Below are 25335 nucleotides of genomic sequence, written 5' to 3'. Positions count from 1 at the left end.
TTCTGTGGCTATAATTCTCCTCCAACTCATTCAAATTATGTGTGAGACAGTAAAGTGATGGGTAGATAAAAAGATTCGATTCGGATTAAAAGTCGGGGAACAATAGGACGGAAAAAGATTTGAGTTCACCGCAAAAATAAAAATACCCCATAAAAATATATCATAGTGTAATTCGGAACTTTCTTCGGCATACTTAGATATGCTTGAGATTAAAATTAATAGAATGGGTATAAATATATCGAGTAATCTCAATAACCTCCATGTTATGTATTATAAAGTATTCTTAATTAAAATTAAAAGATATTGAATAAAATGTCTTATGCATCTTTAAAAAATCAAATAGCAGTAGTTACTGGTGGACTTTCAGGTATTGGATTAGAAGCCACTATTAAATTACTTAAAAATGGAGCTAAAGTACTCGTTGGTGATATTACTGCTGAAGAAAAAGTTGAATCGGTATTAGATACTATTAAGAAAAGATCTGGTAGTAATAATGTTAGGTTTGTTAGAACTGATGTATCAGATTATGCTGCTAACAAGAATTTAGTTGATCAAGCAGTAAAACAATTTGGTGATTTGAATTTAGTATTTGCAAACGCAGGAATTGGTCAAGTTGCTCCCGCTCATGAAATCCCTTATGAACAATTAGAGAGAATTGTTAATGTTAATTTAAATGGTGTTTTCTCATTAAACAAAGAGGCTATAACTTATTGGATTAACAATGGTAAGACAGGAAATATTGTTAATACTGGTTCCTTTTTATCATTTGTGGGTGATTATGGTTTATCACATTACTGTGCTTCAAAAGCAGGTGTTAAATTATTAACTCAAACTTTGGCCATTGAATATGCTGCTAAAGGTATTAGAGTTAATTCCGTTAATCCTGGATATACTGACACACCCATTTTAAAAGATGTACCAAAGGAAACTAGAGAACTTTTAATCTCTAGACATCCTATTGGAAGATTGGGTACTCCACAAGAAATTGCAAACGCAGTTATATTCTTATTATCCGATCAAGCTACTTTTATCAATGGTACTTCTCTTTTGGTAGATGGAGGTTATACAGCTCAATGATTATTCAGAAAAGTTTCAGTAGCAGTAGCAGCTGATACTTATTTATAAATATATAGAAAAGTTTGATTTTCTAATTTACTTAAAATGATGTGTTTATGTTCTTATCTTCTGTTATTAATTAAAGCGAATATTTTCGGTTGCAAAAGCTTCTGTAAGTAGTTTATTCCGCACTTATAATTAAACTTTCGCTAAAATCGCTTTATATTTCCTAATCCATATAATTTAGTATAATTTATAAGTTAATCTAATAAGTTTTACTTTGATTGAGTGGGGTATTTCTTCAAGTAACTCTTCATTTTCAAATTTACCTTTATTCTAGTAATATCTTTAACTTCAGAACCAATACTTCAGAACCAATACTTCAGAACCAATATGTAAAGATAGCTTGCATTTCTATAATTAAGAGAAATCCAGTGTGAAAGTTCTGAATTCTTCAGGATTAATCTAGAAATATGAAAATAACAAAGCCTTATCAATACTCCAGTGATCATTTCATAGATTAAATTTAAAATCCAACTTACATTTGATGTATGGGAAAAGTTCTAGACTAGATTGATAATAATGAAGTAGGAAATATTCCCATACTGTTTCAATGTCAAATTTAATTTGCCCTTGTTGCTAAGCTTCTCAAGCTTTGTCTATAGAATATGCAAGAAAATTTATGTATTGAACCCCATAACCCCATTTGAACTGAACGATCATTAGTTCAACAAAAATATTCACAATAAAGAGAATTACTAATTATTAGACCCCTCTCGGAAGGGATGCAGAACCGGAAGAAATTGCTAAATGTCCTAATATATAAACAGATGAGACATCCTTTATCACTGGTTCACTTTACTTGTGGATGATGGTAGATATACTGCTCAATGAGAGAAAGCTTGAAGGTGGTCTCCGAGTTTATATAACCTGCAAAAGACAATAGCTAACCATGCAAGTTTCCAAATATATAACAGAAGTTTTAAAATTACTAACCGAAGATTTAAATGTGGTGGAAGTTTCTGTCATTGTAAAAGAAAGAAGTATGCTTTTCTTTAAGCAATAGGTGGATATCAGGTTTCGGGTCGGTAGTGTAATGGAGTTCGTTAATAGTTCTTTCAAAACTTCCGGACAATTGTGTAGCAGGAAGTTCCAATATTATTATACAAAGTAATAATATAATATCTTCTGATTATTTCTGATTATTTTAATACAGAAATATAAATACAAGTCCGAAGAGAACAAATTTTAGAAAATGTGGAGGATACTTTACGTACCCTATAATTTGCAGAAATCAGAAAAATGTCCTACAGTTCTTTAGTAAACAAAGTAGCCGTTGTAACAGGGGGGCTTTCAGGGATCGGTTTAGCCACCTCTATTAAATTGCTTCAGAACGGAGTAAAAGTTATTATAGGAGATATAACTGCTGAAGAACAAGCTAAAGAGATTTTAAGCCAAATTAAGGAGAAGTCAGGAAGTCAGAATGTTAAATTCTACAGAACAGATGTTTCCAATTATGAAGATAATAAGAAATTAATCGATTATGCTGTTGAACAGTATAAGGATCTAAACTTGGTCTTTGCTAATGCAGGAATTCTCCGCATGCACCCAGGAGCAGAAATTCCTTATGAAGAGTGGGAAAAGGTTTTGAGAGTTAATTTAAATGGAGTTTTCTCATTGGATAAAGAAGCTATCAACTATTGGCTTAAGAACAATAAAAAGGGTAACATAGTTAATACGGGCTCAGTTGCTTCTTACGTTACGGGAGGAGATGGTTTGGCACATTATTCTGCATCAAAAGGAGGGGTAAAGCTATTGACCCAGACTTTAGCAGTTGAATATGCATCTAAAGGTATCAGGATCAATTCGGTTAATCCAGGAGCTATTGAAACTGCAATAATGGCTGGAGTTCCTGAGAATTTCAAAGCTGATCTGATTGCCAAACATCCCATTGGAAGACTTGGTAAACCTGAAGAAATTGCTAATGTTGTTGCTTTCTTGTTGTCCGATGAAGCTTCATTCGTCGTTGGTGCTTCTTATATAGTCGATGGTGGCTATACTGCTCAATAAAGAAAAATTATAAAAATTATGCTTTGATTTCAAACATATTGGAAAAGCGTTTCATATTGTTTAGTATTCGGTCCGGTAATAAACATTTACCCCCTACGTAATATATTCCGTAATTTTTTTTTTTTCGATATTGAATTCTGTATGCACCCTAAAGAGGCTGCAATATGGGTGTAAAAAATAATATTCTCATTAATTGGCTCACTCCCCCATATTTTCAAATTTCGAGCTCCTTAATTGCGTGATGTAATTAGGGTTCGGCCAAGATTAATCAACAGTAAATCATGGCACTTATTGAAATTCTTCCGTGGTAGTTCTCCTAACCAGAAGAATTATTATTTGTAGTGGGGTCACCAAATGGCGAAAAAGTGTTCATGAAGCCGATCCAGTACTACCGATTTTATGGGGTAATAAGAAACACTATATATACACTTAAAAGTGAAAGTTTTATAAATTTTAAATTACGTAAATTATATTGATTTTATAACTCAATTGAGCATCAATTGTTAAGCAAATATGTCGTACAATTCTTTAATAAATCAAGTTGCAGTAGTTACTGGTGGTCTCTCGGGAATTGGATTAGCTACTACAGTTAAATTACTTCAAAATGGAGTAAAAGTCATTGTTGGAGATATTACTCCTGAAGAGAAGGTTGGTTCTATCTTGAACAGTCTTAAACAAAAATCAGGAAACGAAAATGTTAAATTCTTAAGGACTGATGTGACAAATTTTGAGGATAACAAGAATTTAGTTGATTATGCTGTTGAACAATTCAAAGATTTGAATTTAGTATTGGCTAACGCTGGGATTGGAATTGCATCCCCTGCTCATTTAATTACTTACAAAGATTGGCAAAAGGTTATTGATGTTAATTTAAATGGTGTTTTCTCCTTAGATAAGGAGGCTATCACTTATTGGATCAACAACAATAAACAGGGTAATATTGTTAATACTGGTTCCATATTAGGATTAGTTGGTTTTGGAGGTGTTGCAAGTTATGCAGCTGCTAAAGGAGGTGTGAAATTGTTGACGCAAACATTAGCTATTGAATATGCATCTAAGGGAATTAGAGTTAATTCGATAAATCCTGGGTATATTAAAACCCCCATATTAGATGCACTTCCACAATCTGTTTATGAAGAATTAATATCGAAGCATCCAATTGGTAGAATTGGTCAACCTGAAGAAATTGCGAATGTGATTGCATTTTTATTTTCAGATCAAGCCACTTTTATTAATGGAGCTTCCATCGTAGCAGATGGTGCCTACACCGCACAATAAACGCTCAATTTAGAAGTTTATAGTATTTTTTAAAATAAATGAATATATTGTGAACATTAAAAAAGGTACCTGTAATAATAATAATAATAATAATAATAAATTAAATACATGAAAAATTAAATTTAGATTTTAGTTTTGCAACAAGATTCGACAGCTTTATCACCAGTGTAAAGAGAACTCTTGTTGAAAGCTTGGTTAGATTGTGGCAAATCTAAAGCTGGGTTTTTGTCGAAGAAATTGAATGGAACCAAGTGGATGTTATGAGTTTCAACAGGCATGACTGGGAAATCTTCAACTCTTGGAATATGGGTGAAACCTAAAGTAGCCCAAACAACAAGATCTTCATTTCTGACTGGATCAACACCATTGGCCCATTCACCTAAACCAGTATCCTTTTGAGATTGATTAGTAAATTCACCAGCAGCGAAAAGTTGATGATCATTATATTTAGTAACCCAAACTTGTTGAGTTGAGAATTTAGCTCTTCTATTATTGAAAGAGTCGGCATCGGCCAATGACATTTGTCTAGCTGGCATAGCAATCTTATAACCAACTGGGTTCTTAGAAACTGGGTTAATGACATTTTCATTGATGATCTTATAAGTTCTATTGGTGAATGGAGATTGATCGACATAACCAGCCTTTTCAACATATTTACGATCAGTAACAAAACCAATACCATATTTGTTGAAATCATCTCTTGGTAATTTAACAGCATCATCATAAACAACAGTATTCTTATGACCATCAATAGCTGGATCAATTCTGAAAGATAAGATATGTTGATGGTAAGCGGCCATAACGTTTGGTCCAACAATAGTACCCCATGGAACTTTGACATTTTCATCAATTGGCATGGTAGATAAAATACCGGTAGCTCTGACTTCAATATCAATTGAACCATCATTAACAAATTTCAAGTTAACAATATATTCATAATTGGCAACAGTTGCAATGGTTTGAACAACAAATTCTCTCTTTCTTGCAACAACAGCATTATTGGTTCTGTAATTAACATGCTTATATAAGATACCGTTATCTTGTTCATGCATACAAATAGTATTTGGAATGACAAAAGGTTCACCATTGGCATGAATACCATGACCATCTAAGTATTTAATAACACCTAAACAATCACAACCTAAGTTTAAGTGATTACCATTAGTACCGAAACCACAATCACCTAAATCAAAGGCTTGTTTTCTGTGGTATGGAGCTCTTGGATCACCGTATGGAACAGTCATTTCAGATAAAGAAATTCTGTAAAATACTTGTCTACCCTTAAAGTAAGCATCGTAAATGGCAAAACCTTCTCTAGAAGAAGTAGCAACTCTGAATTCCCAACCTTGCCATTTAACTTTTGAACCTTCAACTGAGAAAGATGGACCTTCTGGTTGTGAGATAAGTAATGGTTTAACATCTCTCATACTGGTTTCACCGTTTAAATCTGGATGATATTCAACGGCTGGGACTTCTTGCCATGGTAAAGTTGGGGTAACAGTAGCATCAAAACCACCAGCTAAGTAATCGATTCTAACGAATTTCTTTGAGAAACATTCGAAAACTGGGGAGAATTTTAATGGTAAAGAATAATGGTTAGATTCAGAATGACCATTACCAGCTAAAACATACATGAAAAATTGAACTAAAGGTCTCTTTTCATTTGGATCATCAGTAGCATAAATCCATGGGTCATTTCTGACAGAGTATCCAGGTGGTAATTTTAATTTTTCAATTTCAGCCTTAACTAATGGATGGTTATTACAGTGTTCTTCCCATTCCATAACATCATCTGGTAATAATGGACCTACAACACCCTTTGGTTGTTTAACTTTGGTAATAATATGACCAACAGTAACATTTACTAAAGCCTTATTAAAGTCAAAAGTATCAGTATAATAATAAGCATATAAGACTCTTGGAATTTGAGGTTTAACACCACCATATCTTTCAGCTTCTAAATATTTAATCATATCTTTCTTTGGTGGATCAACTTTATCAATTTGGACAAAGTGAACATTAGCGGAAGCAGGATAAGAATCCTTAACTAACTTTGATGCTAATCTAACTTCATAATCCCTTACGGAATCGAATGGATGAATTGGAGGAGCCATCTTATTACTTTATAATTATACAAAATCTATATGATAATAAGATTATAAAAAGAGTGAATTCTTAAAATTTAAAAAAGTAAAGATGCGAGGCAGATCTACAACTATATATACCGAAGTATTACAATATCGAGACTATTACCAATTTACATAACTAATTATAGAGTTCCTATCTCAATCAATCAGTAGCCACCAAAATTATTCAATTATTGTACACAAAAAGGTTAAAGAAACCGCTATCTACGAGAAGAGTAATGGAGCGGAATAAGGAGGGGTGCGGTGCGAATGGTGAATGGAGGTTTAGTTTCTGTTCGAATTTCCTATTTAGGAAAGCGCTAAAATCTTCCAAATTAGGCAGGTTAATTCGGTGAACCATGTTTTCTTAGTAGTTGAACTGAATCAACTGGTCCCTATATCGCTTCAATTACTAGATCTAGTAGACGAACGCTAAATTCTCACAATTAATCTTGTCATACAGATATTTGTTATGTGAATAATCATTGTTAGGCCAAAAATAGTTATAATTACCAGCATACGTTATGCAATTTTTTGCTTACTACATTTGATAATCAAGTATCTACAGTAAATAATAATAATAATAATAATAAAGATAAAAATAATTAATGAGAGAGTTGAGATGATCATCCTTCAATTATTCACTTTATTGCACCGCAGTACTTCAAATGAATTTCACATTCATAACTACACATAAAAAGCCGTTACTAGGCATTATTTCTTGCAGTTAACACAAACCTTATAGGGCATTCAACGTCCCGCTTATATGGTTGGTTCGATTTCTATGAAAAATCTGGAGGAGAATATGATGCGCACAGTTCAAATATAGATCTTTCCTAATTCAGTAAATCTACATGCGTGTTTGGCTTAATGGTCTGAGTTTCCAATTAGTAGGAAATACGGCAGTATGTGAGAAGACTGGCTGTGTCGGCTTTTATTCTATTTTGTGCAATATTAGGTTAGAGAATCGTACGTTGAGATGAGAATAAAGAAAGTCTATTGGTGTAAGGATGCCTTCATATAGAAGGGAAGATGGAGAAAACACAAACCCGCCTAAATCAAATAGTAATAAGATATTTAGTGTAAAATAATGGACATAGATTTAAAGGAGTAGAGGATTCTAACCCCAACTCTCTAGATCAACGTAAATAAACAATAAATGTCATCTTTTATCAGATTGTATTCTGTAACCATCATTTCCCCTTACTTTCTTGTCTCTAAATCCTCTAAATCAACAATATGTGGGGATACGATCGATTAGATTTTGTTGGGTTGAGTTTCGCTCGAGGGTAGACCTCGAAACTTGTTTCGGATTATGGAGTTGGTCACGTGTTTTGCAACCTCGGTTGGATGTTGGATTTTCTGGGGTTATATATATATATAAAACTAAATAATCTTCTAACCATCGATTTAACTATTAAGGAGAAGGCAGTCAAAGCATGAGTTTATTCAAGAAAAATGGTAGAAATCCCAAGCTATTTGCTACTGCGTTGGTAGCTACCGGACTAATTACAATTTCATACAAGATCTACTCGACATATTTTGGTAATAGCAAACATAATGACGAAGTTAAAGACGAAATAACAGACAGTATAACAGATAATAACATAACTAATATAAGTGATAGGGACATACGGAATGAAAACTCTTTTAAGATACGAAAACAATATCTGAATCAATCTATTGCTCTTACCCTTAGTTCATCAATCCTATCATCCAAACTTCCATTAGATGACATTCTTGTCAAAGGTGGTGAAAATATCATATTTATCCTTCCGCCTAACTTATCGGAGGATGATTTGGATTATAATTTGAAGTCAACTCCAGCAACAAACTTCAAGTTATTGAAGTGCAGTAATATTCAAGGTTATTTATCGATGTTGAAGAATTTAAAGCCTGATCTTTTGTTTGTATGTAGTGATGATTTAGGTGTAAGTTTTGGTAATGTCTCAAAGGATTTGAATAACTTCATAAAGACTATAATTAATTTAGATCAAAATAGTGATGATATTTATTTGAAAATACGGCCAATGTTTAATTAGGGTTAGTTAATTAATTACTTAATATAAATTATTTATTCGTTAAATATTGTAAAGATTGAATAAAAATTTCAGACCTCAACAAGCCAAACGACAATTACAACTTCAACTTCAACTACAACTACAACTTACAATTAATTTTTTTAGACCATTACTATTTTAATAAATATAAAAAGGGAGGAGGAGGAATAAAAAAAGTACTTGACAGATATAAAAATATATAAAAAAAAAGGGAGGGGGATCATCATTAACTAATCATATAACATTAAAAAAGGGGGAACTTATAAGCAGATAACAAAGTTAACTTCGAGGAGGTTAAGTTAAGCAAAGTTAGACAACTTATTTTCTTCTGTCTTGCAAATCTGGCAAGTGAATAGCCTTGACAGTGATGTAAGAATTTTGTTCGTTAGCAATACCTGCATAAGCATTATACCAAGCAAAGAAAGCAGTGATTAAACCGAAAACACCAGCAGCTTTTTGAACAGCTACTTTACCAGTAAAGTTTGCAATTGCTAATAACAAGAAAGTAATGGAAAGGAAGAAGAAAATACCGAAGAAAGCAACTGTAGATTTCAAAGTCATCAACATGAGGAAGAAAGTGAAGATGAACCAAGCAACACAGTAAAGACCAACGGCATAAGGTAAGTCCTTTCCAGTAGATTCAGCATAGGCATCAAGAATACCGAAGGATGGAGTATAAATGGCAGCCCAAGAACCCCAGAAACCACCATAAGAAGATAAAGCGACACCACCAAAAGTGTTACCAACAGCGATTTCAAACATACCAGCGATTAATTGAGCAAAGCCACCATAGAAATAAGCTAAACCAACAACAACATTTGGAATAGTAACACCTCTTGCTTCACAGTTAATTAAACTTAATACAAAAGTAGTTAAAGCAAAAGCAGATAAACCAAGAGGACCTGGATTACCCATGTTATGCTTTGGTGGTGGAGATAAACCTGGGTTAAAAGAACCACCAAAGGCTTCGACTAATTCAGATCTCAAGTATTTTTCATTACCAAAGGTGACATAATCTCCTTCAGTAACAACTTTAGTTACTGGATGATCAGGATGGTTTGGGTCAAGTCCCGATGATGTACCTTCATCTTTGTTTTCAACCAAAAGAGTGTGGTCTTGAGGAACTTGGTTTTCTAAGTCTGAGGACATTTTGTTAATTAGAAATTATAATTTGTATGTAAAATAAGTGAATACGAGAATTAAAGACCTCCTTTTTAATAGTATATAAAATTGAATTAATGAATGATAGAGAAAGGAAAAAGAATATAAAAAAAATTAAAATTAAAACTGGAAAAATTTATAAATATATATATATATCAAGTTAAAGTGAAATGGATTTAGATAACCTAGTTTACTCAGACAGACATTTCGACCTTGTTTGAATTTTTCTGCAGCTAATAACTCAACAATAATTGAAATTTTTACTTCGTGCGTGGTTTTTTTGTGGTTTTTTGTCTGACCGATTCTGGAAAATTTTAAACACCGACAAAGTCAACTCATTTTTACTCCACTTTTCATAAATACTACAATTGTATTATAGGAATTTTCGGAGATTTATTATATTATGTAGGGAGTTATACCCATTGAAGGATACAAGGAAATAACGATAAAAACAATTGCAAAATAAAATAAAATATAAATAAAATATAAATTTTTAATATCCTAGTAATAAAACAGCCAATTATAACTTTACCGCTGCGATCATTTCCGATCTCGTTGGTTACACAGATTATAAAATGACACTTAACCTTTCAAGGTACTACGAAACGAATATATTCATGTAACCTTAACTGTTACTAGTCATTTATATATTGATGGTTTATAATTTTGTTATTAAACTGCCAAGTATGTAACTGTACAGTACCACTGTAGATTGAAACTTATTGTCTGCTGATCAAGAAAATATGCCTTAGTGTATTCGTGTACGTTGGCTAAAAAGTAACCTTATTAAAAAGTCATTCACCTAATCTTAAAACCGTGACTGCTTCCCCATTCGCACTTTTTTAAATAGAGAACTCGGAGAGGAGACACACACAGGAGAAAGTCCGAGACGGCCATTCCGACCCCAGAAAACACCCCACAAGGTCCTTCTTTCTAGACGAACACTCTCGTCACTTTACCGCAAACATTTATGATAGTAACTCTCAACAACTTTAACCATAGACCCTTTGAGTATTGTATTCGAAGTTCCAATCATTACTTATCTAATATCATCGCTTTAACTCTATATGAGAGTGGCAGAAACTCAAGTTTGAAAATTCTATCTTAATTAATATATATTAAGCTTTTCGCTTTCCATGTCAACCATATCATCTCTTGCTTCTTATTAATCATCGTAACATGACCACTTATGTGTTGACAACCCACTTTCGTATCATCTGTTCTTTAGTTGTGATAAATCTTACAGCCCTTGTGACTTACATTTCTCATAATCGAGCATTGGTTATGAGAATGAACCATCAGAAGAGGAGCACACCACAAGTGAACTACCACAACCCGGAGGGTTCATTCCGAGCACTAGATTGAAGCTTTTCTGTTTACGACTCTAATACATAATTACCTTTTAAACGAGTGATCGATTCTTCTGCACCAAAATATGTTTTGCAACAAGATGTTTCAACGATAGATCGGACCGGAATTATTCATGCCCCCGGATAAAAATACTTGACCGGTTTCAGCGCTACAATTTTCGCAACTAAAATAAATGTATACCTATCAATTTTATCTTCACCGATCTATAATAGCATATCGATCTTAGAAGTAGCATCATTGCTGGCTCTTATAGTTGAATAAAGCCTCCAATCCATTGGATGAATGGTCAGAAAGGATGAATAGACGGAAACAGTGAGCATAAAAAAGTCTCCATAACTAATGTCAAAGAAAATTCTCAGGCTCTAGGTGAGAACTGGGTTATTATATTTCCTTATCTTGAAGTGGTAAATCAGATTAATGGGAACATTCTTTGTTTCAATACCGTTGGTTACACAATCTACAAAAGATCATAACTTTTAAAAAACGCAAGCAATTACGAATGATACGAATTCATTATATTTATTCGTTTTAATATGGTCTGAAAAAATACACCTTGACCGGTTCAAACTATCTACCGGTCGGTGAGAAAAAAAGCCGGAGCTATGAACAAAAAGTTTCAAGCCAGTCTTTGAATGAAGTCCATTTTCAGCCTTTATTCCATACATCTAATTAATGATTTGGCTCCAACTAATTGTCTTTGTTCTACTAGGCTTCAAAGAGTGAAAGCCTGAACGACTCGTTGAATCCGGCTTAGATAGATGATTCAGCCAAGGGTGGAGTATACCATGGTGTATCAATATTCTTACTCCACATTAAGCTTTATGGTCTAACAATTATCTTTCAAAATGATATAACTGTACATATTACATCAGAACGTATATTTGCCAGTAATTTTGGAGCAATTTGAAAAGGTCAAAAGGAGGTTTTTGTGGGGTCAATGTACACACATCGCATAAAAAAACAGCAACGGACCCCCACTGAAATTAAAAAAGAAATTGCCAATCAGACAATTTTTGAATGTCAGACAATTTTTAAGTTAGACTATGTTTTAGCCCCACAATGAAAAAATTGAATTTTAGATTAACCAATATTCACTATTTTCACATAAAGAGTATTAGATATGAAAGTGTAAGTCTGATTCGCACATTTAGACAGACTCAGCTGTTAACATAGCTATTAGACTCTGAAGAAAGAAAAGTCACCTGATTCATTTGAAAATCCGTAAAAAGTTTAGATCTTTCTGTTAATCAATCTTTACTTACTCTTACTACTCTAGAAATATACATACTCTTCCTACTCATCTCACCTCATCTCAACTCATCTGTCGCATCGGAATTGAATGGTTAAATTTGTGTGAACTAATATAAAGCGCTGATCAAACTCGAAAATATTTTGTAAAGAAGTAGTACACGCAAAATAGGTTGCAAAATGTCAAACTTATATATTCCTAACTATTCATATTAATATTCATAATAGACAATGTATGGATTTATACCCGCATACATACTTCTACAGTAATACTTATAGTACATAATGCTGAATGCATTGTTCTTCCCTTGTTTTACTTATTTCGGTGATGTAAGTAATTCTCTGGTTTATATTGCAAATTTCCTAATTGGGAACAAACATAAACATTTCTAATAAAATTTTGGTATATCAAAATTTCATCCTAAATCAGGTGAATACCATATCAATGTGTGATTTATTCATTCATTCATTTATAGATCTGCCATCTTCCGTGTTCTATAATTTGTATGTCCATTCAGTGAACTCATCCCATCTGCCGTCCAGTTCCAAAATTCCATTTCATGGATCATTTAAAAGTATTAACTTTTCCATATTTAGTTTGAATTAATCAATTACATTCTTCCCGCCAAGATAAGCCAAAACAAATATGTCATTCTTCAATAGATCTCCAAAGCATTCAACCATTAAGGATATTGCTGATATATCTCAATCGATGGAAAATATCTCTATTAGTTCTAATAATGGTATGGATATTGATACATCATTTAAATCATCATCTTTTATTAATAAAGAAAATATAACTCCCTATAGTTCACCTACAAAGTCTATCTTACATCAAACTCCTTCTCCTTCAAAACAATATCAACAACAATTTCTTCCTAATTCTCAACAATATCAACCACCATCTCAACAACAACATCAATTATTTCAAAATATTAATCAATTACAACAACATTCTCAATATCTGACTCCTACTAAATCTTCAAATCGTCCTCAAAGATATAAATTAACTCCTGATGAATTTCATAAAAAGGCAAATGATCCAAAAACTAAACGTTTAGCATCTGTCGCTCAATTATACTTTCTTGATTATTATTGTGATATGTTTGATTATGTTATTAGTAGAAGAGAAAGAAGTAAATTAGTTGAACATAAATTATTAACTGATTCATCAATAAATTCAAATCCACAACGTCAACAATTAGAATGGAAGAATTATGTTGGAAGAGAGAGAGCTCTTTTAAGAAAAAGAAGATTAAAACCAAAACATAAAGATTTCGAAATGATAACTCAAGTTGGTCAAGGTGGTTATGGACAAGTCTTCTTAGCTAGAAAGAAAGATACAAGAGAAATTTGTGCTCTTAAGATTTTGAATAAAAATTTATTAATGAAATTAGATGAAACAAGACATGTATTAACTGAAAGAGATATTTTAACCAATACAAGATCTGAATGGTTAGTAAAGTTATTATATGCATTTCAAGATCCTGAAAAGGTTTATTTAGCCATGGAATTTGTACCAGGTGGAGATTTTAGAACTTTACTTAACAATACTGGTTATCTTATACCTCCTCATGCAAGATTTTATATTACAGAAATGTTTTTAGCTGTCAATTCATTACATGATTTAGGATATATTCATCGTGATTTAAAGCCAGAAAACTTTCTTATTGATTCAAAAGGTCATATAAAATTAACTGATTTTGGTTTAGCAGCTGGTTCAATTTCAAATGAAAGAATTGAAAGTATGAGAGTTAAATTAAATAATTTACAAGATTTAACTGGTGATAATTATAAGATTCCTTCAAAATTAATGAATGAAAGACAAAGGATTTTTAAACAAAGTCAAGTTGCTTATAATAAGAACTTTGCTAATTCTATTGTTGGATCTCCTGATTATATGGCCTTGGATGTTTTACAAGGTAAAAATTATAATTTTACTATTGATTATTGGTCTTTAGGATGTATGTTATTTGAAAGTCTTTGTGGTTATCCACCATTTTCTGGTTCAAAGCAAGATGAAACTTATTATAATTTAAAAAATTGGAAAACTTGTTTAAGAAGACCTCAAACTAAAGATGGAAGATTTGTATTCAGTGATAGAACTTGGCAATTAATTGTAAAATTAATTGCTGATCCTCAAGATAGATTATCTAATTTTAAACAAGTCCAACAAATGTCATACTTCAATGATATTAGTGATTGGTCAAAATTAAGAGATAAAACCCCACCTTTCACTCCTCAATTAGATAATGAAGAAGATGCTGGATATTTCGATGATTTTGAAGATGAAGAAATGATGTTGAAATATAAAGATGTATTTGCCAGACAAGAACATAATGAACTGTTATTAGAAAAGTCAACTAATACAAATAATGCTGGAAATCAAAATAAGAAAAAATCTAGTCAATTACAACAGAATTTTATTGGTTTTACGTTTAAACACAAGTCAAATCCTAATAATAAATTTACCAATGGAGAAGTTAATTTGCTAAACTTTAATTCAAATTCTGGTACAATTGGTAGAAGTAATAGGTTAGATCCATTGGCAACATTATATTAGTATGGTATTGACTTCTGGTTCTGAGTTTGTTTATTGGTTCGGTTTTATTTCGTTTCATTGGGTATGATTTATAAATGTTAGACTGTACAATATTTTTCTATATATATATATATTATATTATTATTATTATTATATCATTATTATTACTATTATACAATTACATATATCATTTATTATGCGTATATGATATGCTAAATTGGGATGTTTCATGACTTCCAAATATAGTCATTATGGATCTTATCAGATATATATTTCCGTTGATAATTTTCATGTAATAATTCAGTTTGTTCAACTCCTTTGCTAATGACAGTAAATAATTCTTCTTCAGTAAATTCACCAAGACTATCAATAAGTAATAATTTGGTAGCTTTTTTATCTTCTATACTAAAACATATTATATGATGACTAGAACTATTATTTAATTGATCTAATGTTGGTTGAATTATATATTCCTGATTATCATTAATCTCATGTGGTTTGGTTATTGAAATACATGTTGAAGCAAATGAACTGTATAATGCTATGCCGGCATCAACCAATGCAAAATAACAACCATTTATAGCCGCATTTAATTCAACATTGGAATATTCCACTTCATCACGATGATTTGAATATGCACCACCTTGATGTTTGGATAATGGAGTGGCTTGAATTTGAACTATTATTTGAATTAATTGTCGAGGATATAAATGTCTCACTATGACTGCTTGTAACATACCACGAAGTTTATCTTCAAGTACCTTTTCTCTTGTGGTACTTAAACCTACTGCTGGTCTAACTACAATTTCTAGACTAGCGACATTGGGGAGTTCTTGACGTGGTTTAGGTTCAATAGGTCCTGTTATAGATACAATTAATTTAACATCCGAAGTAGTTAGTTCGGCTGACCCATCGGAGTTGTCAAGTACAGACGTCCTTACTTTAAACGTCATACTATGTGTATAATATTGCTTAAAATAGTAAATAAATGGGTTTAAATACTTTTATTACTATACAAATTGGATCTGTGATATTGCCTATATTTCATTTTTTTCAAGCAGAGATGCGCGACATGCACTTAAATTTATGTCGTAGGCGACATCAATAAATGCAAAATGATATTTACCATTTAGAGATGAAGAGGATATTTCATATACAACAACAACCATACAAAGTTAAACCAAAATGGAAGATTATGAGAAGGAATTGCTAGACGATTTTGGAAGTGATTCAGATGAGCATGAACAAATTGAAGAAAAACCAGAATTAGAAGTAGAAACCGAACATGAAGAGAAAAGTGAGGTTCCATTTGAAGAAAGACTCGAAGAATTATTACGAAACTATACCTTAAGTAACTCATACCATGCCATACTAAATGAGTCAAATATTGAAAATATTGATAATTTAACTAAATTCTCAAAAATACTACCATTGCTTGCGGAAATAAAATCTAAAATTGAAGAGTACTCATCACATAATGATCAAGATGAAGATTATTGGGAATTAATAAATTCTATAACGAGTGATTCTGAACCTCAATCTCAAGAATATCGATTTATATTATCAATAAATGAATTATCTACCATAATAAATCAAGAGATAACGACTTTCTATTCGTTAGTGAAACTTCAATATAAAGTAGTATTTCCTGAATTGGAATCAATAGTTATAAATCCCATAGATTATGTTAAAATAGTATGTATAATTAAGCAAGATTTGAAAGGTATTAGGACATATGAATCCGAATTAAAACCTTTCATAACAAATGAAAAGATCTTGGTTATAATTATGGCTGCATTACAACAAGTCACTAATCAATTTATATTGAATGATCAAGATTTACATAAATTATTAAGTTGTTGTCGATTGGTATTAGAATTAGATGATTTATTACATGATTTATCACTGTTTATATCTCAAAAGTTATCAAAGATTGCTCCTAATGTTAATGCAATCATTGGATCAATTACAACCTCTCAATTATTAATTGCAACAGGTTCTTTAAAGCAATTAGCTTTAACTCAAGCATGTAATCTACCTGCTATTGGAGTAAGAGATCTTTCTTCTCAAACTAAAAATGTTTCAAAAGTCATTAGACAAACAGGTTATCTATATCATTCAGATATAGTTAAATATTTACCAGATGATATTCAACGTTCAGTAATGAGAATTATTAGTGGGAAAGTTATTCTAGCAGCTAGAATTGATTTATCAAGATCAAGTCCTAATGGAGAGTTTGGTCAGAAATATCTTGATGAGATTAAATTAAAGATTGAGAAATTATTAGAACCTCCAGAAAATCAACCTGATAAAGCTCTTCCATTACCAGTTGAAATTAAATCTAAAAAGAGAGGAGGTCGTAGATTTAGGAAAATGAAAGAAAGATTTCAAATGTCAGAATTGCGTAAAGCCCAAAATAAAATGGAATTTGGTAAACAAGAAGATTCAATTATGGATAGTTATGGAGAAGAAATTGGATTAGGTATGAGTCGTTCGAGTGGTTCTAATGGTAGGATTGGTGCTATTAAGATCAATACCAATACTAATGCTAAAATGTCAAAAGCAATGACTAATAGGTTGCAACAACTGAATAAAAAAGCAAATACTCAACGAAATAGTATATATGATGATGACTTTGATAGTATAATTCTTGCGAATCCTGCTTCGAACAAGTCCAATGAAAATGGTTCCAATTCTAAAGTATCTAAACTAGGTGGTAGAACTCCTAATTCTTGGTTAAGTGGTATTACCAAAACAGATGATAATGAGAATCCCCTTAAGAGAAAGAAAATAGATTAAGCCATTCTACTGTGAATATAATCTACTCTACTATACTATACTATACTCTAATCTACTCTAACTTCTACATATATACCATAGACAACTTGTCTCTTGACAATAATACACGCACCCCCTTATTTCCTCACAAATATCTCCCTATCTCATACTCATAATAATTTGCATCCAACTATGTCGTGTCACACTATGACATTTTTCAAAATGACTAATTTTTTTTTTTCAGCCCGTCCGATGAAAAAAAAATTAAAATAAAATTATTTTGTATGGTCCTTGACCCTTTTGATAGTGTATGCTAATTAACAGGCTACTCATAAGAAGAACAGTTCATAGTAACTTTCATCCACTTGCGAGAAGGCCCATTGTAATTACAAGACTTTATTCGTCTAAGTTTACTATGAGTGAAGAAAGTTCAAATTCAATTCAAACTCCTCCAACCACCACCACTACCAATGGTGAAGCTTCAAATTCTATTTCTGCTCCAACTGTAGGTGAAGGTGAAGGTAAACCAAAAACTGCTAAAGAATTAGAAAAAGAGCGTAAAAAGGCTGAAAAATTAGCAAAATTTGAAGCTAAGAAGGCTAAACAAGCAGGAGCTAAACCAAAGGGTGATGAACAACCAAAGAAAGCTAAAGCTAAAAAAGAAAAGGCACCAGCTGCTCCAATTCCAGAATTTATTGATAAAACAATTCCTGGTGAAAAGAAAATCTTAGTATCTTTAGATGATCCTGCATTTTCTGCTTATAATCCAAAGAATGTTGAAAGTTCATGGTATTCTTGGTGGGATAAACAAGGATTATTTCAACCAGAATTTACTGAAACTGGTGATATTAAACCAGAAGGTGCGTTTACTATTCCTGCTCCTCCACCAAATGTTACTGGTGCTTTACATATTGGACATGCTTTAACTGTTTCTATTCAAGATACTTTAATTAGATATAATAGAATGAAAGGTAAAACAACACTTTTCATTCCTGGTTTTGATCATGCTGGTATTGCAACTCAATCAGTTGTTGAAAAACAAATTTGGGCTAATGAAAAGAAAACTAGACATGATTATGGACGTGAAAAATTCATTGATAAAGTTTGGGAATGGAAAGATGAATATCATAAAAGAATTAGTAGTCAAGTTAAAAAATTAGGAGCATCTTATGATTGGACAAGAGAAGCTTTTACTTTAAATCCTGAATATAACAAGGCAGTTATTGAAAACTTTGTTAAATTACATGAAGATGGTACTATTTATAGAGCCAATAGATTAGTTAATTGGGATGTTAAATTAAATACTGCTATTTCAAATTTAGAAGTTGATAATAAAACTATTACTGGTAGAACTTTATTATCAGTACCAGATTATGATAATAAAATTGAATTTGGTGTTATTACATCATTTTCTTATCAAGTTGAAGGATCAGATGAAAAAGTTACTGTTGCAACTACTAGACCTGAAACAATGTTTGGTGATACTGCAGTTGCTGTTCATCCAAAAGATCCAAGATATACTCATTTACATGGTAAATATTTATTACATCCATTTATTGATCGTAGAATACCAATTATTACTGATTCAGAAGCAGTTGAAATGGAATTCGGTACTGGTGCCGTTAAAATTACTCCAGCTCATGATCAAAATGATTATGATACTGGTAAAAGAAATAATTTAGAATTCATTAATATTTTTACTGATGATGGTTTATTAAATGATAATTGTGGTCCTGAATGGGTTGGTACTAAGAGATTTGATGCTAGATCTAAAGTTATTGAAGCTTTAAAAGAAAAGGGATTATTTGTTGAATCTAAAGATAATGAAATGACTATTCCAACAAGTTCAAGATCTGGTGATATTATTGAACCTTTATTAAAACCTCAATGGTATGTTAATCAAAAGGAAATGGCCAAGGCAGCCATTGCTGCTGTTAAAAATGGTGAAATTACTATTACTCCAAAATCATCAGAAGCTGAATATTTCTATTATTTAGAAAATATTCAAGATTGGTGTATTTCTCGTCAATTATGGTGGGGTCATAGATGTCCAGTTTATTTTGTTAATATTGAAGGTCAAGAAAATGAAAGATTAGATGATGCTTATTGGGTTTCTGGTAGAACTAAAGAAGAAGCTTTAGAAAAGGCTAATGCTAAATTTAAAGATGTTAAATTTACTTTAGAACAAGATGAAGATGTTTTAGATACTTGGTTTTCATCTGGTTTATGGCCAATTGCTACTTTAGGTTGGCCAAATGTTAATTCTGAAGATTATAAAAAATTTGCTCCATTATCAATGTTAGAAACTGGTTGGGATATTTTATTCTTTTGGGTTACTAGAATGATTTTATTATCATTAAAATTAACTGGAAAAATTCCATTTAAGGAAGTTTTCTGTCATTCATTAGTTCGTGATGCTCAAGGTCGTAAAATGTCTAAATCTTTAGGTAATGTTGTTGATCCATTAGATGTTATTGGAGGTATTACATTACAAGCATTACATGATAAATTAAGAGTTGGTAATTTAGATCCAAGAGAATTAACTAAGGCTGAAGAAGGTCAAAAGGCTTCTTATCCAAATGGTATTCCTGAATGTGGTACTGATGCTTTAAGATTTGCTCTTTGTGCTTATAGTACTGGTGGTAGAGATATTAATTTAGATATCTTAAGAGTTGAAGGTTATAGAAAATTCTGTAACAAGATTTATCAAGCCACTAAATTTGTTTTAGGTAGATTAGGTGAAGATTATGTTCCACCAAAATCTTCTGGTTTAACAGGTAAAGAATCATTAGTTGAAAAATGGATATTACATAAATTATCAGAAGCTTCTAAAAATACTAATTCTGCTTTAGAAAGACGTGATTTTGGTGAATCTACTAATCATATTTATAATTTCTGGTATGAATTATGTGATGTTTATATTGAAAATTCCAAATCTTTAATTCAAGATGGTACTCCAGAACAAAAGAAATCTGCTCAAGATACTTTATATACTTGTATTGATTCAGCTTTAAGATTAATTCATCCATATATGCCATTTATTTCTGAAGAAATGTGGCAAAGATTACCTCGTCGTGAAGGTGATAAAACAATTTCAATTGTTGTTGCCAAATATCCAGAATATATTAGTGAATATGATGATATTAAATCATTAGAAGCTTATGATTCTGTTTTAGATATTACTAAAGGTGCTAGATCATTATTATCTCAATATAATATATTGAAAAATGGTCAAGTATATGTTGAATCATCTAATGAAGAATTATTTAATATTGCTAGTCAACAACAAGATTCTATTGTTTCATTAATTAAGGGGGTTGAAAAGATTTCTGTTGTTAAGAGTAATGAAGAAGTTCCAAGTGGTTGTGCATTACAAGCCATTGGACCTCAATTAACTGTTCATGTATTAGTTAAGGGACAAATTGATTTAGATGCAGAAATTGCTAAAGTTCAAAAGAAATTAGATACTGCTAATGAATTTACTAAGAAACAAAATGAAGCTATTAGTAAATTCTCCGAAAAGACTAAGCAAGAAGCTAAAGATGCAGCTTATAAGAGATTAGAAAAGCTTGGTGCAGAAGTTGAGGGTTATGAACAAACCATTGCCATTTTAGAAAATTTGAAACTTTAGATATAATTATATTTTGTAAATATTTTATCAATATATTGATGTACACTTTGAGATAGTGCGGGTTAGATGCATTTACAGGTTATGAGTCCTCCCCATTGTTTAATGCGTCAACGAACAAAAATTCAATGAGCTAAATTAGGGGGGAGGTGTTAGTATACGGCGTGTATGTGTCAATTGAATAATTAAGTAATTGATGTAATTTTGATTGTATTGGTTCAATTCGACGTTATACAATTCTTTAGTAGTGAGACAATTGATTTCTGTAGCGATTTTGTGAAGGAAGGTTTAAATCGATAACTAAATGTTGTGTTATTCAGATCATCGCGCCTAATCTCGATGACATGGGCCTATTGATATTTTGACATATCCTGAACACAAAATGCACCTTATGGCCACCGACAACAAAAGAGTAAAACTATGGCATATATACTAATCTATAAATTTACTACTTAAGCCGTTCGGCTATGAATCAATTGTGGATATAAACTGTTAAAGTGTGTCCTGTCCGCGTGCCCCCTCTCTATGTAACCTCTAATTGCACCTAAATAAAACATATGAAATATCAAACCTGACTTTCAGTTTCACCACCTATTTCAGACAAATAGGAATTGGAATTGTAGTCTATTTTCTATGCACGAAATTTCTTTTTTCTTTTTTTGTGGATTTCCTATCTAGTGGAAATGGATTTTGCCCCTAAATGACAATGCAATTCAGTACAAAAGCTTACCAGCTATCACTACCAAATGGAAATATTCCATATAATTTATATTATGATGTAGTTGTGCGATTAAACTTGTCGCGCCACGACGCTTCTAATGACATTTGTATATAAATATACGTCGACTTTTCCATTCGGTTATTATTTTAAATTAACTTTCTTCTTTTTGGTCTTTTCTTTTCCATAGAATCTTATTTCTACATACAAACAAATAATAATCAATAATTAATAATGAGTGGTTTTGGTAATATCGGTAACTTAGTTCAAGAAGGTGAACAATTAGAACAATTAACTGGTGGTCAAGGTGGTCAAGGTGGTTTAGGTAACCTTGTTCAAGAAGGTGAAAAATTAGCTGGTGGTTCTTCTGGTTCCGGTTCTTCTGGTTCTGGTTCTGGTCCAAACTATGGTGAATTAGCTACTGATGCTAAGAAATTATACAGTGACTATTCTCAAGGTAACCAATCTGGTCAACAAAACTACTCTGAATTAGGTAATGATGCCAAGAAACTCTACTCTGACTACTCTGGTCAAGGTGGTCAACAACAAAACTAAATGGGTTTAATGTTTTGAAAGGCTACTGGTTGAACCAGGGATAGCCAATTGAGTCAATTCTATTAATTTACATTTCTTTACTAAATCTATTTGCTAGTATTTATTTCGTCAAACAAAATATATTTGCAATTATACGAAAACTTCATAACAAGCTCAATTGTTAAATGCACTAGTTCTTTGTCAATTGAGCTTATGTAGATCAGTAGACGTGTTGGTTGCATCTTTAAGTTGCCCGTGTAACGATTTTGTGTTAAAGTTTGAAATTCATCCTTTCGTCATACAATTTCATCATCAAAAATAAAAAGAAAAAATAAATAAATTAATATTTTCTCCCCCAGCTTTTTCGCATCATATGGTCCAGACATTTGCAGGCAATCTTTTTCTAACCTTAATCTTACAAATCAGTAATGACTTTTAAATAATATTGTTCATTAAAAATTCTATACACAAGTTTAACATTATCAAAGATAATTTATTAATCCTTATATTCTTGTAAAACGGATTTTAAGATTTCAGGATACCATCTATTAGCAACATCTTGATGGGATTTAATTCTGTTTCTAAACACAGCGTAACCTACTGGATGTTTACTAATATCTGGTTGATATTGGAATCCAACATCAACTCCCCATTTCTCAATTCTTTTATCTCTCTTATTCTTTAAATCAATAACATCCTTTGGTATACCTTCTACAATAGATTTATGACTATCGAGATCAATGGTTTGGAAAAATGGAATGGAAATTCTAGTTCCAGTTCCAGGTTGAGGAATGAGAACACGATGAATAGTAGCTTTACAAACACCTTGCGTGATGGCTTCCAATGTCTGACCAACATTAACAACTAATGTTTGGGGAATATTTGGAACTGTTATCCAATCTCCTTGGAAATTCTGAACTTGTAATGAATCTTGATGATCTGTAACTTGATAAATATAAGTAAGAATGTCAGAGTCACGATGTGGACCAACACCTTGTTGAGTCTGTGGAGTATCACTTAATGCAACTGACTTGACGTTATTATTGGTTAATTCAGTTGAATCTGGGTAAGCAACTAATTTCATTTTACATTGTTGATTTGGTTTAAAATATATATCCAATGCATGCTTGTCTAAGCCAATAGCTTCTACAACCAAATATCTAAATTGTTTACTTAATTCACTCATCTTAGAAATGAAACTTGTAACGGTGGGCTTGAAATTAGGGATAGCTTCTTCCTTTGGCCATAAATTTGGACCTTCAATATTTCTATAAAGTGGTTCATCTTTACCTGGGGCTGGTAATTCAGTAGCCAAATCAATTTGTTCTCTCCAATCAGTATGACTAGCTGTGATCTCATTAGCTAATCTTGAATAACCTAAGAAATGAGGAGAATTAATCATTTCACATCCTAATTTAATTTCATTTGGTAAATCAAAAAATTTATATGTTTCACCTTTAATTTGTTCTAGGTCTTCTTGTTCAGGTCCATATATTTCATAATTTTTCAAAAGTAAAAATCCAACTTCAATAATAGCATGTCTCAAGTCCTGTAAGAACTTAGGTTTGGTTGCTGGATCTGTTGCAAGTTTTAAATCGATTATTGGAATCTCTTGGAATGACATTTCTGTTTCGTCTGACATTTTAAGATGATTTAATTGAAAATTTGGAAAAGAAAGTGTAGTATAAATATATATGAAAAATATGAAAAATAAAAGTATATTCAAATTTGAATGGTTCGATCTCTTTAAGTTGCAAATCAGGCAATATATAATTGCCGAAATACTCTAAATTGCTTTGTCTTGTCCTACCTCAGCTAGTTGAATGCACATTTTATTATTAATCTTTTTGAGACTTATTAGGATTCAAGAGTAGACGCCACAGTTTTTTTACCATATTAATAATTTATTTTTCTTTAGCGGAGAAAAAGAAGCGAAGAAAAAATTTTGTTAGCGGTTAACTTCTCCCAATTCGACTATGTCACACTCGTTAGCGACTTCACTAGATTCAAGAAAAATCCAGCTTGCTGCTAAATAATGTAAGTTAACAGTAAAGCTCATCATATATTCAATAATCTTTTGTAAAATTATTTATTCCATAACTTAGTTCCTGTATTAAGCATTTAATGCATCTGTCTAAATGGCATCTGCTAGATCGAAAAATTGCCCTGAATTATAACTGTGGAATAATAATTAATGCCTAGGCATCTGAGATGCAGATAATAATTCCTTTTGAATGCCTACTCATGTCGGTTAACAACGGTAATTAAAAAGATTACTAACCAAGTGAAAATTTTCGCAGCAAATTTGGAAAATAATCCACAATATCAGTAAAAGCCGTATAAAGAATAAGCACTATCTCAATACTAACACTTTAAATTATAAAATCCTCAATAACATTATTTTAAATTGCTATAATCATTGAATGAGAAATTACAAGTAGAACTTAATCAAGTATTGTTTAGTATGGATCTATTATTATACATTAAGTCCTAGAACTGGTAGCCCAAATTCATTAAAATAAAAGCACGTGACCATTTTTTTTTTTTTCAATACAACATTTATTAAGTTCTATGTAAATAGAGAGTCATAAATGGTAAAAAATTTAGAGAAACTATGTAGATAGTAAAAAACTCTTGTTGGTTAAGGACATTGATAAAGATTGTAGTCTTGTTGAAAAGAAAGAGGTACTGGAGTTATCCAGTTAGCGTCTTGGCTCTATTTATTCAGCCAAGGTGAAGTATGATACCCATCGATAAAGAACTTT

General features: G+C 31.7%; 11 protein-coding genes across 11 annotated transcripts; 7 read left to right on the top strand and 4 right to left on the bottom strand. All coding sequences in view use genetic code 12, as the record gives it.

The window, feature by feature from the left end:
• Positions 1–312: 312 nt before the first annotated feature.
• On the top strand, positions 313–1233 carry RJT21DRAFT_132571 (SDR family NAD(P)-dependent oxidoreductase; the record flags this gene model as incomplete). Its single annotated transcript, XM_064883138.1, has 1 exon — positions 313–1233. One exon carries the CDS (start codon positions 313–315, stop codon positions 1075–1077), a length of 765 nt encoding a protein of 254 aa, XP_064739848.1. The 3' UTR covers positions 1078–1233.
• A 1125-nt stretch (positions 1234–2358) lies between these two features.
• Positions 2359–3126, top strand: RJT21DRAFT_2458 (SDR family NAD(P)-dependent oxidoreductase; the record flags this gene model as incomplete). The annotated part of the gene is made up of 1 exon (XM_064883862.1): positions 2359–3126. The coding sequence occupies one exon, from the start codon at positions 2359–2361 to the stop codon at positions 3124–3126; it is 768 nt and encodes a 255-aa protein (XP_064739847.1).
• A 180-nt stretch (positions 3127–3306) lies between these two features.
• Positions 3307–4465, top strand: RJT21DRAFT_24794 (SDR family NAD(P)-dependent oxidoreductase). The gene has a single exon (XM_064883868.1). The coding sequence runs from the start codon at positions 3640–3642 to the stop codon at positions 4402–4404; it is 765 nt and encodes a 254-aa protein (XP_064739846.1). The 5' UTR covers positions 3307–3639; the 3' UTR covers positions 4405–4465.
• On the bottom strand, positions 4466–6618 carry AMO2 (Amo2p). Its single transcript, XM_064883869.1, has one exon. The coding sequence runs from the start codon at positions 6516–6518 to the stop codon at positions 4527–4529; it is 1992 nt and encodes a 663-aa protein (XP_064739845.1). The 5' UTR covers positions 6519–6618; the 3' UTR covers positions 4466–4526.
• A 1035-nt stretch (positions 6619–7653) lies between these two features.
• Positions 7654–8740, top strand: PEX22 (Pex22p). Its single transcript, XM_064883870.1, has one exon. It carries the CDS (start codon positions 7970–7972, stop codon positions 8570–8572), a length of 603 nt encoding a protein of 200 aa, XP_064739844.1. The 5' UTR covers positions 7654–7969; the 3' UTR covers positions 8573–8740.
• Positions 8741–8908: 168 nt separating this feature from the next.
• Positions 8909–9739, bottom strand: FRP3 (putative ammonium permease; the record flags this gene model as incomplete). The annotated part of the gene is made up of 1 exon (XM_064883861.1): positions 8909–9739. The coding sequence occupies one exon, from the start codon at positions 9737–9739 to the stop codon at positions 8909–8911; it is 831 nt and encodes a 276-aa protein (XP_064739843.1).
• Positions 9740–12761: 3022 nt separating this feature from the next.
• On the top strand, positions 12762–15040 carry DBF2 (serine/threonine-protein kinase). Its single transcript, XM_064881323.1, has one exon. The coding sequence runs from the start codon at positions 13017–13019 to the stop codon at positions 14931–14933; it is 1917 nt and encodes a 638-aa protein (XP_064739842.1). The 5' UTR covers positions 12762–13016; the 3' UTR covers positions 14934–15040.
• RJT21DRAFT_119235 (exosome non-catalytic core subunit) lies at positions 15018–15925 on the bottom strand. Its single transcript, XM_064881322.1, has one exon. It carries the CDS (start codon positions 15863–15865, stop codon positions 15140–15142), a length of 726 nt encoding a protein of 241 aa, XP_064739841.1. The 5' UTR covers positions 15866–15925; the 3' UTR covers positions 15018–15139.
• Positions 15926–16014: 89 nt separating this feature from the next.
• On the top strand, positions 16015–17886 carry RJT21DRAFT_104113 (U4/U6-U5 snRNP complex subunit). Its single transcript, XM_064879780.1, has one exon. It carries the CDS (start codon positions 16098–16100, stop codon positions 17709–17711), a length of 1614 nt encoding a protein of 537 aa, XP_064739840.1. The 5' UTR covers positions 16015–16097; the 3' UTR covers positions 17712–17886.
• Positions 17887–17979: 93 nt separating this feature from the next.
• VAS1 (valine--tRNA ligase) lies at positions 17980–21796 on the top strand. The gene has a single exon (XM_064883865.1). It carries the CDS (start codon positions 18001–18003, stop codon positions 21319–21321), a length of 3321 nt encoding a protein of 1106 aa, XP_064739839.1. The 5' UTR covers positions 17980–18000; the 3' UTR covers positions 21322–21796.
• A 1032-nt stretch (positions 21797–22828) lies between these two features.
• On the bottom strand, positions 22829–24365 carry RJT21DRAFT_24772 (uncharacterized protein). The gene has a single exon (XM_064883867.1). It carries the CDS (start codon positions 24210–24212, stop codon positions 23067–23069), a length of 1146 nt encoding a protein of 381 aa, XP_064739838.1. The 5' UTR covers positions 24213–24365; the 3' UTR covers positions 22829–23066.
• Between the last annotated feature and the right edge of the window lie 970 nt (positions 24366–25335).

The sequence above is a fragment of the Scheffersomyces amazonensis genome (assembly GCF_036850825.1).
Source record: "Scheffersomyces amazonensis strain UFMG-HMD-26.3 chromosome Unknown RJT21scaffold_2, whole genome shotgun sequence".
Classification (NCBI taxonomy): Eukaryota; Fungi; Ascomycota; class Pichiomycetes; order Serinales; family Debaryomycetaceae; genus Scheffersomyces; species Scheffersomyces amazonensis.
This window is presented reverse-complemented; position numbering and strand designations above follow the sequence as displayed.